Genomic DNA, 17,741 nt, shown 5'->3' on the forward strand with positions numbered 1-17,741 from the left:
GTGAAGTAAATTCTGTTGTGCATATGTTTTCCTTTTTACCCCCTGCAGAAATAACTCACATCTGAAATTATCTTCAGGTTGAAACCTGAACTTGTTGCTGTTCTGAGGGCCTCCTTGATTAGGTCATGCATGCATTCATTCATTCACTTACCCAGTATCTCCCAAGTGCCTACTACTTGCAGGCACTGTGCTAGACACTAGGCTACAGCAGTAAGCCCCCAGGAGCCTCCTGTGCTGTGAAAATACAGACAAACAAGCCATCGTATTGACTAGCGATAGGTGCACACATAGAGGGGCACTTGTCTCAGCCTGGGGGAGTTAGAGGCAACTTCTTATGAAAAGTGATCACTGAAGAATGACCTAAAGGGAGAAGGTGAAGAGAGGCAGATTCAAAAACGGAGCATGTATTCATCTGAGGGCATATATGTGATGTCTAGGTGCTTCATCTGTGTGTATCATTTAATCTAACAGGTACCTTATCAACTATAGTTGTCATTAGCCTCATTTTACAGACTAAGCGAAGGAGGCTCAGGCTTTGGACTTTCCCTTGGCCCCACAGTAAATGGCAACCAAGTTTCCAAGTTTGACTCCAAGCCTCATTCTCTTTCCATTACTTCCTGGGACAGCAATGTTCTAGTCTCAGTCCTCTACTTGGCACATAGAGATGTCAGAATGGAAGCCTTTAATCATGGTAGAAATGTCTGACTCTTTGTGAGCCCATGGACTGCAACCTGCCAGAGTCCTCTGTCCATGGGATTCTCCAGGCAAGAATACCGGAGTGGGTTGCCATTTCCTTCTCCAGGGCATCTTCCTGCCCTAGGGATTGAACTCGTGTTTCCTGCTTGGCAGGCAAATTCTTTACTACTGTGCAAGCTAACAGCTTGGTTGCTCAGTCCTGTCTGACTCTATGCAACCCCGTGATCTGTAGCCGGCCCACCAGGCTCCTCTGCCCATGGAGTTTTCCAGGTAAGAATACTGGAGTGGGGTGCCATTTCCAGGAAATCTTCCCAATCCAGGGAACAAACCCATGTCTCTTATGTCTCTTGCATTGGCAGGTGGATTTTTCACCAGTGGCGCTGCTTGGGGAACTAAGAGGTAGCCTGTGTGACGCCGGGCACGACGCTTCCCTCCTCTGTTGCCTTAACTTCCTAATGCATCAAAGTCAGGCTGAATTAGTGCATCACCTGATTTAGTGATGTCTAATTTCCCTCTCTCTTTAATCTGGGGTGGTTTGCTATAAACTTGGAGATGCTCCATGGCTGGAGTGGGGCTCTAGGTGCTGGGAGAGGGATGATAAGGAGAAAGGGCTGCAAGGTAGGAGGCCCTGGGACAGTAGGAAAGTGGGGAGAAAGAGGGTGTGAGATGGACTTTTACATCTAGTGCGTGAGGGACAGGGGCTGAACTTGGGTGACGGTGGGGATAGGGGAGTTATTGTCAGAGGGACACGGTCTTTGGAGCTGATCTTATCTGTGAATGTTCTCTTCCTTCATATGTCCATGCTGACAATAGGACTCTATCCTGTGTTGAAATCAGTGACAATATGATTCCACCCGTCCTTCCCAGGGCCCATCAGTTAGACCAAAGTCTGCTGACTTTCAGATCTGTCTTCCTTTCATTGAGAGCATGTGGCAAAATGCAAAACTATGGGCTCTGGACTGAGGTAGACCCTCGCTTGGGCCCTTACAAACTGTCGGCCAGGAACTGTAAGACATCAATGAGGAGGAGAAGAGAAGATATAGAACCTTTGAGGATTGGATTGGAAGCCAGATTTTGCCCCTTACTGTCTCTGAGACCTTGACTATGTCACTTTAGCTGCTCTGAACTTGACTTTCCTGTTCTATCAAAAAACGTCAATACTTCCCATCTCGGCTTTGTCGTGAAGATTACGTGAAATTCCAGCTTCTGAGAACAAGGTCTGAGATGTAGGGCTCAGTTTAGAGGAGTCTCAGAAGCTCATGACTGCCAGTGGGAGGAAGTAGTTGCCCAAAGGAAGGGAGGAGTGATCTGGGAGGTGAGGGAAGAAAACGCGCTGTACAGACAAAAATACGGGTGTCAATTGCACTTGCCCCACATTAGACTGGACCTACGGTCAATGGGAGCTCGCAGAAGATTTGGCACTTATGCACTCCATAAACAAGTGCTGGATCTTCTTAGAGAAAGTATTTTCAAGGCACTTGTTCTGCGTAAGACTTCTTGCACTCGCATTATTATCTGGTGGGCCATCTGCTCTAATTAAAATTTCACGGAGCTGAGGAATTTAGTACCCTAACCTCAGAGTGCCTGGTACACTTGGTGTGTTGGAGGGTGATGTATTTGGAAAGATTAGAGGAGGATGAATTCTCTGCCAGCTTCTAACGAGGCAGAAGTGAAGGTTTTCTGCTAGGGTGTTTTTGTTCTCTGGCACCGGGGGGGTCAGAGATTAAATAATTTGCCACCAGACAGATGTTCTAAAGAGCTAATTAAAAAAACTGACACGTACCCAAGACCTCAGATAGTTAGATTTATATGCCTTTCTCTCTGGGAAGATCAAAATCACTGCAGCTTAAAAATCGCTGCACTAAATGCTATTTCTAGAGAGTTCACGATTGAAATGAAAGGAGCATCTTTAAAGACATTCTTAATGATATGATATGTGTCTCTTAATGATATGAGTGTGTCTGAAATCTGAAGGCACATTTCAAAGAAGTGGAAAATCTTAAAAACAAAAAAATACCCATGCTGGGCCTCATCCCAGACCAATGTCTGGAAGGAGGGCCCTGGCAACAAATTTTCTTGAACTCGCTGAATGAGTATGCAGCCGGGATTGCGTACTGCTGATTTAGAAATAAAACTGCTTTAATATCTGTTCTAATCTTGGAGATAAGGTCATGTCATATATAGAAGCAGGGTAGAAAATGGAGTTAGGCCTATTTGGTTAGAATGACAGATTGGCCAAGCTCTTACTCTGTTCTAGTTAGGTTACTTAACCTTGGTAAAGGTTAGAGTTTCCTTACCTTTAAAATATGGCTGTTAGTTCTTTAATGGATTTTTGTAAGGATTGGATGTGAACAGTGTGCCCATAAGTAAAGCACCTGCTATATGCCCAGCACAGAGTGGACACAATGGTACTATGGTAGTTACCACCATTTTTTTTTTTACTAAAATGCTTTGTTGGGCATTTTAAGCCTACTTCTCAGGCATCTTAAGCCTACTTAAGCTTAAGCTTATTGATATAAATGAAAAGATGCTGAGCAGAAATGTGAAGATGAGCACACATCTACCTAGAGTAGTCAGCACAGTAGACCACCTTGTCATACTGCAAATATGTAAAGAAATCACAGCCAGATTCAGTCTAAGTGTATGTGTCTTGGAAGGATGGATAAATTACCTTTACTGCGAAAGATCCCCCTAAAAGTGTTGTTAAAACTCTCTAGAAGAAATGTCAATAAAAACTCCACGTAGTATTTTGCACTTAAACCAACAGCTGATTCTCAACAGTCACCTAGAAAATGTGGGCCTGGCTGTGTCTACTTGGCTGCCAAGAAGCACAGTCAGTAATATCACAATCTAATTGCCCCAAAGGTCCAAACCTATAGTTTTATCAGGCAGGGTTTGATTGTTCATGCTCCTGTTTCACAGAAAAGGGAGAGGGAAGTTAGCTCTGTATTGCTCTCCCTTCTGCTAGTCTAGACTTTGGCTGTGACTTTAAGAGTGAACAGAAAGACAGAAGGACCAGCAGTACCGAGCAGTCTTGCCTGAGGCCCCGACTCCAACTTCTTACCCTTTTAAGGCTGGAAACGCATGCCCTGTTTATATTGTGCTCCTTTATTTATTTGGGGAGAATACCTGGGGGGACTTGAGATAAGGCTGTGCCCTAAACACTATACAGCTTGCCTTTTTGCAGTTAGCATATTATAGAGATCATGGCAAACGTTAGTGTTTACTGCTCTCCTTAGACTCACATCTGGCTCTGGGCCAGCCACCTCCCCCTTCTCAATCTCAGTTTCCTCAGCTGCAAAGTAAAGGAATAGAATACACACATTATCATGTTCTCCTGATGATTAAATGAGAGTATGTAGATAAATAGCTGAGAAAAGAAGAGAAGCTAAACGCAAAGGAGAAAAGGAAAGATATACCCATGTGAATTCACCTGCAATGCAGGAGACCTGGGTCCGATCCCTTGGTTGGGAAGATCCCCTGGAGAAGGGAAAGGCTACCCACTTCAGTATTCTGGCCTGGAGAATTCCATGGACTGTATAGTTCACGGGGTCACAAAGAGTCCCATAGGACTGAGCAACTTCACTTTCACTTTCACCCATCTGAATGCAGAGTTCCAAAGAATAGCAAGGAGAGATAAGGAAGCCTTCCTCAGTGATCAGTGCAAAGAAATAGAAGGAAACAATACAATGGGAAAGACTAGAGATCTCTTCAAGAAAATTAGAGATACCAAGGGAACATTTCATGCAAAGATGAGCACAATAAAGGACAGAAATGGTATGGACCTAACAGAAGCAGAAGTTATTTCGAGGAGGTGGCAAAAATACACAGAACTATACAAAAAAGATCTTCATGACCCAGATAACTACGATGGTGTGATAACCTACCTAGAGCCAGACATCCTAGAATGAGAAGTCAAGTGGGCCTTAGGAAGCATCACTACAAATAAAGCCAGTGGAGGTGATGGAATTCCAGTTGAGTTATTTCAAATCCTGAAAGATGAGCTGTGAAAGTGCTGCACTCAATATGCCAGCAAATTTGGAAAACTCAGCAGTGGCCACAGGACTGGAAAAGTTTGGTTTTGATTCCAATCCCAAAGAAAGGCCATGCCCAAGAATGTTCAAACTACTGCACAATTGTACTCATCTCACATGTTTGCAAAGTAATGCTCAAAATTCTCCAAGCTAGGCTTCAACAGTACGTGAACCGTGAACTTCTAGATGTTCTAGCTTATTTTAGAAAAGGCAGAGGAACAAGAGATCAAACTGCCAACATTTGCTGGATCATCGAAAAAGCAAGAGAATTCCAGAAAAACATCTACTTCTCCTTTATCAATTATGCCAAAGCCTTTCACTGTTTAGATCACAACAAACTGTGGAAAATTCTGAAAGAGATGGGAATACCAGACCACCTGACCTGCCTCCTGAGAAATCTGTATGCAGGTCAAGAAGCAACAGTTAGAACTAGACATAGAACAACAGATTGGTTCCAAATTGGAAAAGGAGTACGTGAAGGCTGTATATGGTCACCCTGCTTATTTAACTTATATGCAGAGTACATCATAAGAAATGCTGGGCTGGATGAAGCACAAGCTGGAATCAAGATTGCCGGGAGAAATATCAATCACCTCAGATATGCAGATGACACCACCCTTATGGCAGAAAGTGAAGAAGAACTAAAGAGCTTCTTGATGAAAGTGAAAGAGCAGAGTGAAAGAGTTGGCTTGAAACTCAACATTCAGAAAACTAAGATCATGGCAGCTGGTCCCATCACTTCATGGCAAATAGATGGGGAAACAGTGGAAACAGTGACAGGCTTTATTTATTTATTTATTTTGGCTCCACAATCACTGCAGATGGTGACTGCAGCCATAAAATAAAAAGACACTTGCTCCTTGGAAGAAAAGTTATGACCAGCCTAGACAGCATATTGAAAAGCAGAGACATTACTTCACCAACAAAGGGCCATCTAGTCAAAGCTATGGTTTTTCAAATAGTCATGTATGGATGTGAGAGTTGGACTATAAAGAAAGCTGAGCACTGAAGAACTGATGCTTTTGAACTGTGGTGTTGGAGAAGACTCTTGAGAGTTCTTTGGACTGCATGGAGATAAACCACTCCATCCTAAAGGAAATCAGTCCTGAATGTTCATTGGAAGGACTGATTCCAAACTAAAGTCCACCACCGACTTGATGGACATGAGTTTGAGTACGCTCTGGGAGTTGGTGATGGACAGGGAAGCCTGGTGTGCTGCAGTCCATGGGGTCACAACGAGCGGGACACGACTGAGTGACTGAACTGCGATGTAGATAACGTTTATTAAATGTATGCCATGTCCTCTTCACTGTTCTAAGTGTCTTGCATGTTGTAAGTATTAACATGTATTAACTTACAATCATCTGTAAAGTAGATTCCCTTTACAGATGAGGAAACTAAGGTGGGGAGTGGTTGAAACAGTTTTCCCAAGGTCACACCACCAGAAAGGGAGCTGCAATGTTTGGCTTCAGGCTTGTGCTATGCGTACTATATCCTGGGCGGTTTTGTAGAATGCATGTGGTCAGTATATTGCTTGCTCCTCTTCCTTGCTTCCTCTGATCGGTTCCAATCTGAAATAGATGTGCCCTGGCAACCGTGGTACACATAATAAGCATTTCCCAAGTACTCACTGATAAATTAAGTAATTAAAAAGAGTACTAAGGGTCCAGGGCTTCCCTGATGGCTTACCAGTAAGAAATCCACCTGCCAACGCGGGAGACATGGGTTTGATCCCTCAGTCAGGAAGATCCCCTGGAGAAGGAAATGATAACCCACTTCAGTATTCTTGTCTGGAGAATTCCATGGATATAGAAGCCTGATGGGCTGCAGTTAAAAGGGCTGCAAGAGTTGGACATGACTTGGTGACTAAACCACAACCACCCAAGTGTCCATATCGTTTTGTCTAGTAATGGATTTGTATTGAATTGTGTTTTTTGACACTTCACTTGCAAAGAAATCTCATGGCTCTATCTAGCCAAGTTCTCATTCAAGGCTCATAGTAGTCAGGTTCCAGACGCCCCTTCAACCTTATCATACCTCTGCTGTTTACCTTGCTAGAAGAAGTTCTCACAAGGACAGACTTTAGTGTTGTCTTTGTATGCCTCGTACTTAGAAGGAATCTAAAGAATTTATATTGAATGACTGTGAGTCATCATGAATTGCTGCCCTGTTCCCATGTACAATCTAAAAGCAGGCACAGCCACTCCTTGGCTCTGATGGCTTCCTTTGTTGAGAGCCCCATCCTCCATAATCTCACATCCTAGTCCTGACACCACCAGCTACTGTGTTAAAAGTCACAATGTCACTGGCATCATCTTTTACTAAAATGAGCCTGCTAGGCTGCCACTAATTTGGCTTAAGTTTTAGTTGTTTTTCTCATGAGGATGATGGATTTTCATTCATTTGTCCACACTTCACTCTCTTCATCAGTAGATTTTGCCAATTTATGCTTTAAAATGAAAGAACCCTATTTTACTGGCAAGTTAATAGAGGAATGGAGGTTTAAAAATACTACTGTCAAGTCTAACTTATATTACTTTTCCAGGAGGGCCCTTTTTAATGCTTAAAACTTGCTTTATGAAAGAGAAAGGATCTAAGATTTATTTTGCACCCACTGGTCCTAACATGGTAGTAAGAACTTTTGTTATTGCTCTTGATTTTGGAAAGTTGAAAAGGGAATAAAACTTGGTAAGAGCCAGGCTTTGATGTCAGCAACATCTGGTTGTGAATTCTGGCCCTCATACCCTTCTGCTGTATGATCTTGGGGCTGGGAGGAGTCTCTTAATCTCTCTAAATTTAAGCTGTCTTACCTGTGAGCAGATAGGATATCCCACATTTTATATTTGAGGCTGAGCACGCAGCACGTGCATTATCATCAAGACTGTCACACAGATGAGGAAAGGGAAGCCCAGGGACATGAGTTCTGGCTCTCCAGCTTCCAGTCCAATGGCAGGACTGCACTGCTCCAGCCGCTCTGGAGTTGGGCATGAACACATGACTTTCATGGGACAATGAAATGGGAGGATAAACGCTGTGTCTGCCTTTCACTTTTCTCCAGAAGCAATGAGAGCCAGTGCTCAATTCACCGTGTTCTTGTCTCCCTGCTTCTGCAAGCGTGGCAAGCACAGAGATGGAACTTCTCTTGGCCTAGGTTGATGGCAGAAAAGCCAGGTATCCTCTGATGCATGCGGGATGAGTGACAGTTATGACTTTGTTGCTTTAAGCCACTGATTTGGGGGTGTGAATGAATTCTGGCATAAAAACCAGTAAGACCAACAACAACATCACAAACAAACCAGAAAAACAACCAGAACTTCACCTTGTTTTAGATTTAGAAACCCTCAGAGGAATTTTTATTAAGGCTCTGTTAAATGGGAGAGGTTTGTTGTTTGTGAAACTTGAAAAGTTACCATAAGCTTTCATAGTAAGTAAACTCAGGGTTGAGCTTGAATGACCAAAAACGTGTTAATGAATATTTACAAAACTAATCTGTATATTTACTTTTGTGAAAGACTGAAATGTAAAGTTCTTAGAAGGAATAAACAGAGCGAGGGGAATAGAAAGAGGATGCATGGGACAGGGTTTAGAAAGAGATACTTAAATACTGCCCTTTGTTTCATATAAATCTCTGCTCTAGTGTTATTCTAGAATACTGAATACTGAAAGCTGTTTTCTCCCCTTAGGAAAATATCAACATCGATGAGGCCTCCAGATGCTTGGTGAAACACATACTTGCCAATGAGTGTGACCTGATGGAGTCCATTCAGCCTGACATCGTCAAGCCGCATCTCACATCGCCCAGGGTTTTCAGCTGCTCCAGCTGTTCCAAATCCTAGTAGGCTGCGGTGCTGGAGTATGGTGGGAAGAATCCATCATCTCATGAATTGTGTCTCAAATCCTACCATCTTGGATAAATGTCAGGATGGGGATACACCTGGGGCAAGCCAAAGATCTATTCCTGTAACTTTCTTTCCTCCAAGAGAAATACAAATGTTCCTTTTTATGTCCCGCCCCCCCCCCCCGCCCCCAGCATCAGCACAGTGTTTACAAGCTTTTAAAATATTTAGTCTGTTACAAAATTCTGCCTTGTAGCTGACTGTAATTCTGCAGAGTTGGCCTTATTATTTGCCTCTTTGGGTCAGCCAGGGCCTCAGGTCTAAAAGAGAAAGGGGACAAGAAGAGACTAGCTGTCAAGTTAAGCGCTGGTTTTCACTCTGCCCCTGGTGTCTTTGTCCAGACCTCAGCACATCCTCTGCTGCTCTGACAGGCCTATTAAGTAGAAGCTGTCCTTTCTCCAGAGATGACCTCCATTCCCTGCAGACCTGGAGTTGTCTCTGATTTAGCTCTTCAGAGTCTTGGACACAGGTTTCCTGTGCTTTTGTTGCTTTTATTGTCAACTGCCGTGCCCTGAATGTTGGTTTCTCTGAAAACTTTATGAAAAGACCTCCCCTGGTACGTGCCTTTCTGTTAGCTTTCTCTAACCCGAGCTGTGGGACTCTTCTGTATGTGTAATATATATTATATATATTTTCACAAGTGAAAAATAAAACATGAAAAGATGCTGTTTCCTTATTTCTGCAAGTGCTTCAAGTTTCTCAGTATTCTGAACTTTTTTTTTTTCCTTTTGACTGTGTGTCCATTGTTCTCTCGACCCATTTCTAAAATTTAATTTCAAAAAAGGGATGTGAGGGACGCATTTAAAGGAAGGGAACTGTTACAACTGAGATGAGTAGCGCATCTCATCGGTATCTACAGTTCATATTGGCATATAGGCCAAGAGTGCAAGCAGTGTTTGGTTAAGCAGACGAATATATTTTCATATATTCTGGTCAGGAAAGCTGCCAAACCAATAAACATACAGAGAAACAATTGAAACACGCATGCTGATATCTTGCTTTACACGATGGTTGTGGTGCAGGTACGCTGCAGGTAGCTACTACTCTTGAAGGGCATTAGTTTTCATTGATGTTGATAATATACTCATAGGAACTTGGTAACAGATTTTTTTTGGGTGTCCTACCCATATTATCTTGGCATTCATTGTCTCTATAAATACCAACCACACTGCTTCCTATTATTTGTGCTTGTGATCCTTTCCCTAAGGGCATTCTCTGGCCCCTGGAACTCTTGATCCATGAGGCAGGCAGGCCAGTGAGTTAATATCTCCAGAGCATCCCTCAACAAATGACAGCAAGGATTGGGGGATAAATACCTTAGGTTCTTTTTCTTTCAGAAAGACCAGTTCTGAGCATGCTCTCTGCAGTCTCTTAGACGCCCACAGTGGGATTAATAGCCCTTGGCTCCCATAGGGGAGACCTTTCCACCTGCCTCATCCTTTATGGTATTTATTTCATCCTTATTAGCTTCATTTCCTTCTTTCCTCACTGCCTCACTCTTCCACAAGTGCTTCCTGGGTCACATTCTAGATAAGCTACTTTCACTCAAATCCTTGTTTCAGGGTCTTATGGTAGAAACCAAAACTTGCCCAAGTTAGCTGGGACAGAAGTGGTTTAGGAAGCTGAGGCTTGACACCAGCTTTTGAACCAGATGACTCACTACCTAGGTGGTAGCAAGGACCCCCTTACTGGTGGATAATATGGGGGAACCAGTCCCTGGCCAGTTATAGCATCATAATTACTAACAGTCTCATCAGGGGGACTGAGATAGAATATAGTCAAAAGTAAATCTTATATTGCTCTTGTGTTGGAAAGACATGCAATTGCAGAGTCCATTAACTTCCATAAAACTCTACAAGGGAAAAAAAAAAAATTACAGGCTTGTGTCAGTCAACACTCGACTCGAGATTTGATGTAAAAATTTAAAGACTTCCAACCAGCAATCAAAGTGACCCTCACTTCCTTCAGCTCCAGGATAGACCATGCTGAAAATCAGGCCTAAGATTTGATTTTAGGAAAAGAAAAATATAAAGGAGGCCAAGTTCACAGAGCTAGCAAGACTTCTCCAATAAAATCAGGGTCTTTGTAGGGAAAGAGTTGGACGCTGAAACATGCGAGGAAACATTTGGGTAGATGCTCTTAAGAGGCTTGAACCCAGAGAGTCTTCTGAAACTCTGCTCCAGAAAAAGAGGCCCTTGCCCTCTCCCGTGGAGAACAGCCAGTTACCATGTTAAAACCCCACCTCAGCAGGATGTTTTATAAGGTGATGTTTGCTTGGCGTGCTGCGATTCATGGGGTCGCAAAGAGTCGGACATGACTGAGCAACTGAACTGAACTGAACTTCCCTTCCCTTCTCAAGCTCTGCTCCCACCTCCCTTCATTGCTTCTAGACAGATAACTAGGATCAAATCTCAGTATGACTTGAGTGGAAAAGAATGATCCATGTTTCAAGATGAGATGGATTATTAATCAAATGAACTATTGAACCTGGCTAATGATTGCTTCTAGGAATCAGGAGGATATTCTGAGGAACTGGTCTGGAGACACTGGATCAGAGAGGACAGAACGTAAGATCAGGTAACAATCTATTTGTTTGAGAGCACTCTTATGTGAGTTAATTTTTAACATTCTGGCAAGTATACCTGGAGCTGATCCCAACATGCTACTGGAATAGCCCTTAAAAGCTTGGAAATGATGTTGGCCTAAAATAAATGATGTGGTTATGCCAGAACCACCTTGGCAAAGCACTGGAGAAGACTTCCAAGGTCTCGGAGAGGTGGGCATGTTATAATGTATTTATTTTGTAAGGTCAAAAAAAACTACCAACTGATTATGTTCCCTGGGAGAGCCCACATGACAGTTGCTTCTCTAGAAGAATAAGGTTGTTTAGTCACTAAAGTGAAAGTGAAGTCACTCAGTCGTGTCTGACTCTTTGCGACCCCGTGGACTGTAGCCTACCAGGCTCCTCCCTCCATGGGATTCTCCAAGCAAGAGTACTGGAGTGGGGTGCCATTTCCTCCAGGGGATCTTCCCGACCCAGGGATCGAACCCGGGTCTCCCGCATTCCAGACAGATGCTTTAACCTCTATGCCACCAGGGAAAGTCATGCCCAAATCTTTGGTGACCTCATGGACTGTAGCCCACCAGGCTCCTCTGTCCATAGGATTTCCTAGCAAGAAGACTGGAGTGGGTTGCTGCTTCCTTCTTCAGGGGATCTCCCCTACCCAGGGATCAAACTCACATCTCCTGCATTGCAGGTGGGTTCTTTACCACTGAGCCACCAGGGAAGTCCCCCAAGACCAATAAGGCATATCCCCAAAAGAGGGATGCCAACTTCAGTGAGGAGGTCAGTGGTGCCTGTTCCCCGTAATCCAGTCTTGAGACTGCATGGTTCAAAATGTGGTTGTACTCTTAAGTGATACTGTATACGTACGTAGTGCTGAGTCCTAGATAGCTAGCATCAAAAGGGAGAGCAAAGCCTTCTGCTATCACTTTCAATAATCCACTTAAGAAAGTGGGCTTCCTGTCCTACTGTGTAGCCCAGGGAACTATATTCAATGTCCTGTGATTAGCCATAATGGAAAAGAGTATAAAAAAGAATGTATATATTTATAACTGAATCACTGTGCTGTATGGCAGAAATTAACACAACATTGGAAATCAACTATGCTCCAATAAAATAAATTGGGGAAAAAAAAGTAAAAGAATGTGGTCTTTCCCTTTGTATTACTTCAGGTTTTGCTGGGTTAGAACTCTTGATAGTGCCACCAGGGGACACAGGAAATCTACGATTTCGGCTGCAGCCTGATCGCTTTTGGCTCTTATGCCCAGTGGCCAGCAGTCAGAGAAGGCAGTTACTGTAAGGACAAGGGTGATTCATCCTGATTGTGACGAGGCCATGGAGTTGTTGCTAAATACAGGAGAATGTCTGGAAATCATGGGACTTGCTGGCCTGCGTCTTGATGCGTCCCTGGTGAGAAATGAGACGGCAATTGCAGCTACAACATCTTGATGAGGACAGGCAACCAGGGGCTCGTCCTCTAAGGGCTCAAAAACTGACTCACTGCACCACACAACAAACCAGACAAGAAGCAGCTTGGTCTACAGAATGGAAGCAATAAAGGAGGGAAACGATGAATATCACTTATGGCTTCAGGATTAACTACAGCAGGAGACTACAGGCTTCCTGTTTTAAGTTCTCTCTTTCTTGGTCTCTCTTTTGGAACTATAACAAGTGATCTAAAAAAAAAAAGAAAATCAATGAAAAGACAGAATGAACTTGACCTACAACATGAGTGAAGCTGGGTAATGCACGAAGTGGGCTATGGTCGACCATAGCAGAGGAAAGACTGATGGCAGGAGGTGAAGGGGGCGACAGAGGATGAGATGGTTGAATGGCCTCATGGGTTCAAAGGACTTGAGTTTGAGCAAACTCCGGGAGATAATGAAGGACAGGGAAGCCTGTGTGCCGCAGTCCATGGGGTTGCAGAGAGTCACACACGACTGAGCGACTGAATAGCAACAAGAGAAGCAGGGGAGGTGAACAATCCATCGCAGTCCCCCGACATCCCCGCGATTCTACCTTAAAATGGTCGTTAGGTGCATGAAGCATATTTGTCTCGCACGCTGGACAGATGGGAGTGCTACAGAGTTAACGCCTTTAGGAGCAGCCTCATCTGAGACTAACGTAAACTGGGGAGGGAGGTGGGAGGGGGGTTCATGTTTGGGAACACATGTAAGAATTAAAGATTTTAAAATTAAAAAAAAAATTAAAAAAAAAAACGTAAACTGGTAGATAAATACTTCAGCTTCCTCACCCCTCAGGGAGGATACACCTGAGCCTCGCTGTATTCACTCAGAGACCCTCAGCACTGCTGAGTCAAGTTTCACTCAGCAGCAACCTGCACATTAACACACTCTTTTTTTCCCTTTCCTTCCCAGGGAAGCTCCTCCATCAATGCTCCCAAAGATCACCTCCCAGTTCAGAGATTTTTCATGTCTGATTGAGTTATAGTTGCAGTGGCTCTTGAAATGTCTGAGCATCGAGACAATAGCCCTTATTCCATGCAATCGCTAGCCCATTGCTTTTGTATCTAAACATGCACTGAAATGTGATGTCTAAGATATGCATGGTGAGATCAGAACTAAGTATAATAACCCTCATCCGTCACAGAAAATTGTTATGTATACTGTGTGCAAAATGAATATTCATGGATTCCTTCTCTCCCTTGACGAATAGTCATTGAACAATGACTGTATCCCCACACTTGGCTGGGCACTGTTGTGGACATGTGAATAACTAAGTCATAGTCTCAGATCTTAAAGTGCTACGATCAGCTAGGAGACACAGACATGTAAATAATTCACCATGAGTCAAGAGAGAAGTCAGATGTCCAAACTAAGACATCTCTTCTGAAAACATGATTTGTTTCTAAATGCAGAGGCTGCAGCTACAAACGTATTTAAGGAAACAGAATATAAGGGCCTACATACATTCTTCCTGGGACACTGGGATCTAGCCACTTTAGACTACTCTGTTCAGCTAGCTCTTCCTGCTGTCTGCAATATTCTTTTCCTTTCTTTGTGTGGAAATCCTACCCATTCCTTAAAGATGAGCACTATGGCACAGACTTTTAGTCTCGCCTATCTCTGTGAGTGCATGGTAAGTCGAGTCAGTCGTGTCCAACGCTTTGTGACCCAGTGGACCATAGCCCACCAGGCTCCTGGGTTCAAGGGATTCTCCGGGCATGAATACTGGAGTGGGCTGCCATGCCCTCCTGCCATTCCCTACCCAAGGCTTGAACCTGGGTCTCACGTCTCCTGCATTGGTGGGTGGGTTCTTTACCGCTAGCGCCACCTGGGAAGCCTGTTTGTCTCTGTAAATGATGCCAATTTTCTTGCAGTTTGCACAGCTCTTGATTGATTCTGTCATCAACACTCATATACCGCTTTATAGTGCTGTATCAACTTTTATTTATAGAACACATACTATAGGACAATCACTGATGTGCAACTTTATTATGTCATTCAATTCCCATGGCAACGCTACACAAAAGTATTCATCTCCTCATTTTATATTGAAGTACACAGATATTGAGCAATTTGCCAAAGCTCACACAGAAACCAACCGGCAAAGCAAGGACTCCAACCCAGCAGCTTAATTCCATCATGCTTTAAATGGGTGAAATGTGTAGTATGCAAACACATAGGAATAAAACTGTGGCAAGAAAAAGAGTAGGGCCATAGGGAAAGCAGTATATTATTGTTTCCCCCGCAGCAATACATTAGTGACATTATGGAGCATAGTCCTGGCGTTTTTCAGCAGGAAGAAATCCTAGGAATCCTTTATACCACTATTGTCATCGACATATTTTTTCATCACTTCTCCATTCATGACTCACACTGGGATGTTGGAACTAGCATTATACATGGGTTTCAATTTAGATGCATCTCAGTTTTTTTCTGTCTGAAAAATATTCTTGGCTTTCTGGGATCCCCAAGCACCACACAACTCCCCAGTACTCATGAGAAATCCCAATAAACAGGTCAGAAGTGCTGATGAACTAGTCAAAGTAACTCTCAAAGATGAGGGCAAATGCCTCTGAGGAGCAAATGAACAGTATTTCGCTGCACTGATGAGTGAATTTTCCATCTCAACAAACCCACTTATTTTGTTCAATCTGATAGTTTCTCAAACTAAAAGATGCTTACTACTTGGAAGAAAAGTTATGACCAACCTAGACAGCATATTAAAAAACAGAGTCACTATTTTGCCAACAAAGATCTGTCTAGTCAAGGGTATGGTTTTTCCTGTGGTCATGTATGGATGTGAGAGTTGGACTATAAAGAAAGCTGAGAGCTGAAGAAGTGATGCTTTTGAACTGTGGTGTTGGAGAAGACTCTTGAGAGTCCCTTGGACTGCAAGGAGTTCCAACCAGTCCATCCTAAAGGAAATCAGTCCTGAATATTCATTGGAAAGACTGATGCTGAAGCTGAAGCTCCAACACTTTGGCCACATGATTCGAAGAACTGACTCATTTGAAAAGATCCTGATGCTGGGAAAGAGTGAAGGCAGGAGGAGAGGGGATGACAGAGGATGAGATGGTTGGATGGCATCACTGACTCAACAGACATGAGTTTGAGTAAACTCCGGGCATTGGTGATGCACAGGGAAGCCTGGCATGCTGCAGTCCCTGGGGTCGCAAAGAGTCGGACACAACTGAGCGACTGAACTAACTGATAGCCTCTCAGAATGTTAATATTCAGGCACAGGCTTTAGTATATACCTATTTCCCCAGTGGCTCAGTGGGTAAAGAATTCACCTGCAATTCAGGAGACATAGGAAACGCTGGTTGGATCCCTGGGCTAAGAAGATCCCCTGGAGGAGGAAATGGCAACCCACTCTAGTATTATTGCCTGGAAAATTCCACGGACAGAGGAGGAGCAAAGAGTCAGACGTGAACAAGCACACGGCATGCAGGTGTGATATCCTCACTGAAACTGCCATGGTAGACATAAAATCCTGAAATTCAAAGCTCCAGTTGGCCTAGCTTATGCTTTCTATTAGGACAAAATTTTGTTTCGAAAGAGCTTAGAGAAACCTGATGAAAGTTTTGTTTTAATGTGAAATATCAAAGAGTTGCTATTCCTTCTAATACAATACAATGTGTATGTTCCGTTTCATCTTCAGCTGAACTTTTAAGAAGCTACCTTATGCCAGATGTGTAACATCGATCAGTTTGCATTCATCGAACAAACAGTTATCATATGACTGCTTGAGCAAGTTGCCGCGCGTTTAAGTAGATCACATGTTACGGTCTCTACTAAAATGCAGAGTGCTTAATATATGTTGGTTTCTTTCCTTTCTCTGTGATAGTTGTTGTCATGGAAACATGAGGAATAAAAGTCATGGGTCCCTGCTCTTTAAATTTGCTCTTTCCTTGGGGAGAGTAATGAGACAGGCAAAAGATACCATTACAGTTCAAGACGTGAAGATGGTTTCTGCTTCCGCTACATAAAGAGTCCTCGTTTTTATTTCACTATTATAATAATTATTAATAGTCATCATTTATTGCTCAGTTCTGTACTGTAACTTTCAAACGGAATGTCATTTCATCATCACTACCACCCTACTGGGGGGAAGAGTGATTTCACATTTTATGGATAAGAAAAGAGAATGATAAAAAATAATATCCACATATATTACGTGATTCTGGCAGGATTTCTAGTCAACACATCTTCCTTTATGTCCTCCAAATCAAAGGCTCTCATCCCTCCTGGCTAAAGTAACAGATCTAGAGAGGAGCCTGGGATCCAACCGACCTGCAGAATCCTCTCCTGCACCTCCTGCCACTTTCCACCAGTGCTTTAGGAAAGGGGGCCCCAGGAAATTGCCATCATTTTCTCACCCCATGTGACATGCAACCGATGACACATGAGCCATAGTGGCTCAGATGGTAGAGAATCCGCCTGCAGTGCAGGAGACCTGGGTTCAGTCCCTGGGTCTGGAAGGTGCCCTGGAGAACGGCATGGTTACCCACTCCATTATTCTAGTACTCCTGCCTGGAGAATCCCATCGACAGAGGAACCTGGCAGGCTACAGTCCATGGGGACGCAAAAGTCAGACACGACTGAGCAACTCACACTTTCTTTCATTCCCTTACACAGAGAGACGAGGAGGCCAGCCTGAGAGAGAGGAGGGCGGCGAGAAGTAATAGGACTTGGCCCAGCTGTGTATGACCCCTGATTTAAACTTTAACTTGCCAGTTCGCACGAAGCAGTAAAATCCTCTTTGGTTTCTTTGTTCATCTGTTTGAGGCATTTTGAATTGCTCTTTTGCCACTTGAAACAGACTTTACTGAAAATACAACCACACAATTAAAAGTGGCTATGTAGTCACATATCTGTGTACCGGCCCATGTTTTTTTATTTAAACTAATTTTATTGGTTTATGACATTATATAAGTTTTATGAATAGAATATTATAGTTTTACTTCTACACGATAGCTTGCTCATTACCAAAAGTTTGGATTCCATTTGTCATCATACAGTTGATCCCCTTACCCATGCCATCCAGCTATCCCCCTTCTCCTCTGATAATTGCTATTCTGTTCTC

At 43.3% G+C, this 17,741-nt stretch overlaps 1 protein-coding gene across 1 annotated transcript in view; it reads left to right on the forward strand.

Moving 5' to 3' along the window:
• RAB38 (RAB38, member RAS oncogene family) overlaps positions 1–9,302 on the forward strand; it is a 66,020-nt gene extending 56,718 nt beyond the window's left edge. Inside the window, exon 3 of the mRNA XM_069564785.1 lies at positions 8,414–9,302. Within this exon, the coding sequence (XP_069420886.1) occupies positions 8,414–8,566 (153 nt within the window). The 3' untranslated portion in view covers positions 8,567–9,302. The remainder of the gene's footprint in view (positions 1–8,413) is intronic.
• The last annotated feature ends 8,439 nt before the right edge of the window (positions 9,303–17,741 follow it).

The sequence above is a fragment of the Ovis canadensis genome, chromosome 21, assembly GCF_042477335.2.
Source record: "Ovis canadensis isolate MfBH-ARS-UI-01 breed Bighorn chromosome 21, ARS-UI_OviCan_v2, whole genome shotgun sequence".
In the NCBI taxonomy this organism is placed as follows: domain Eukaryota; kingdom Metazoa; phylum Chordata; class Mammalia; order Artiodactyla; family Bovidae; genus Ovis; species Ovis canadensis.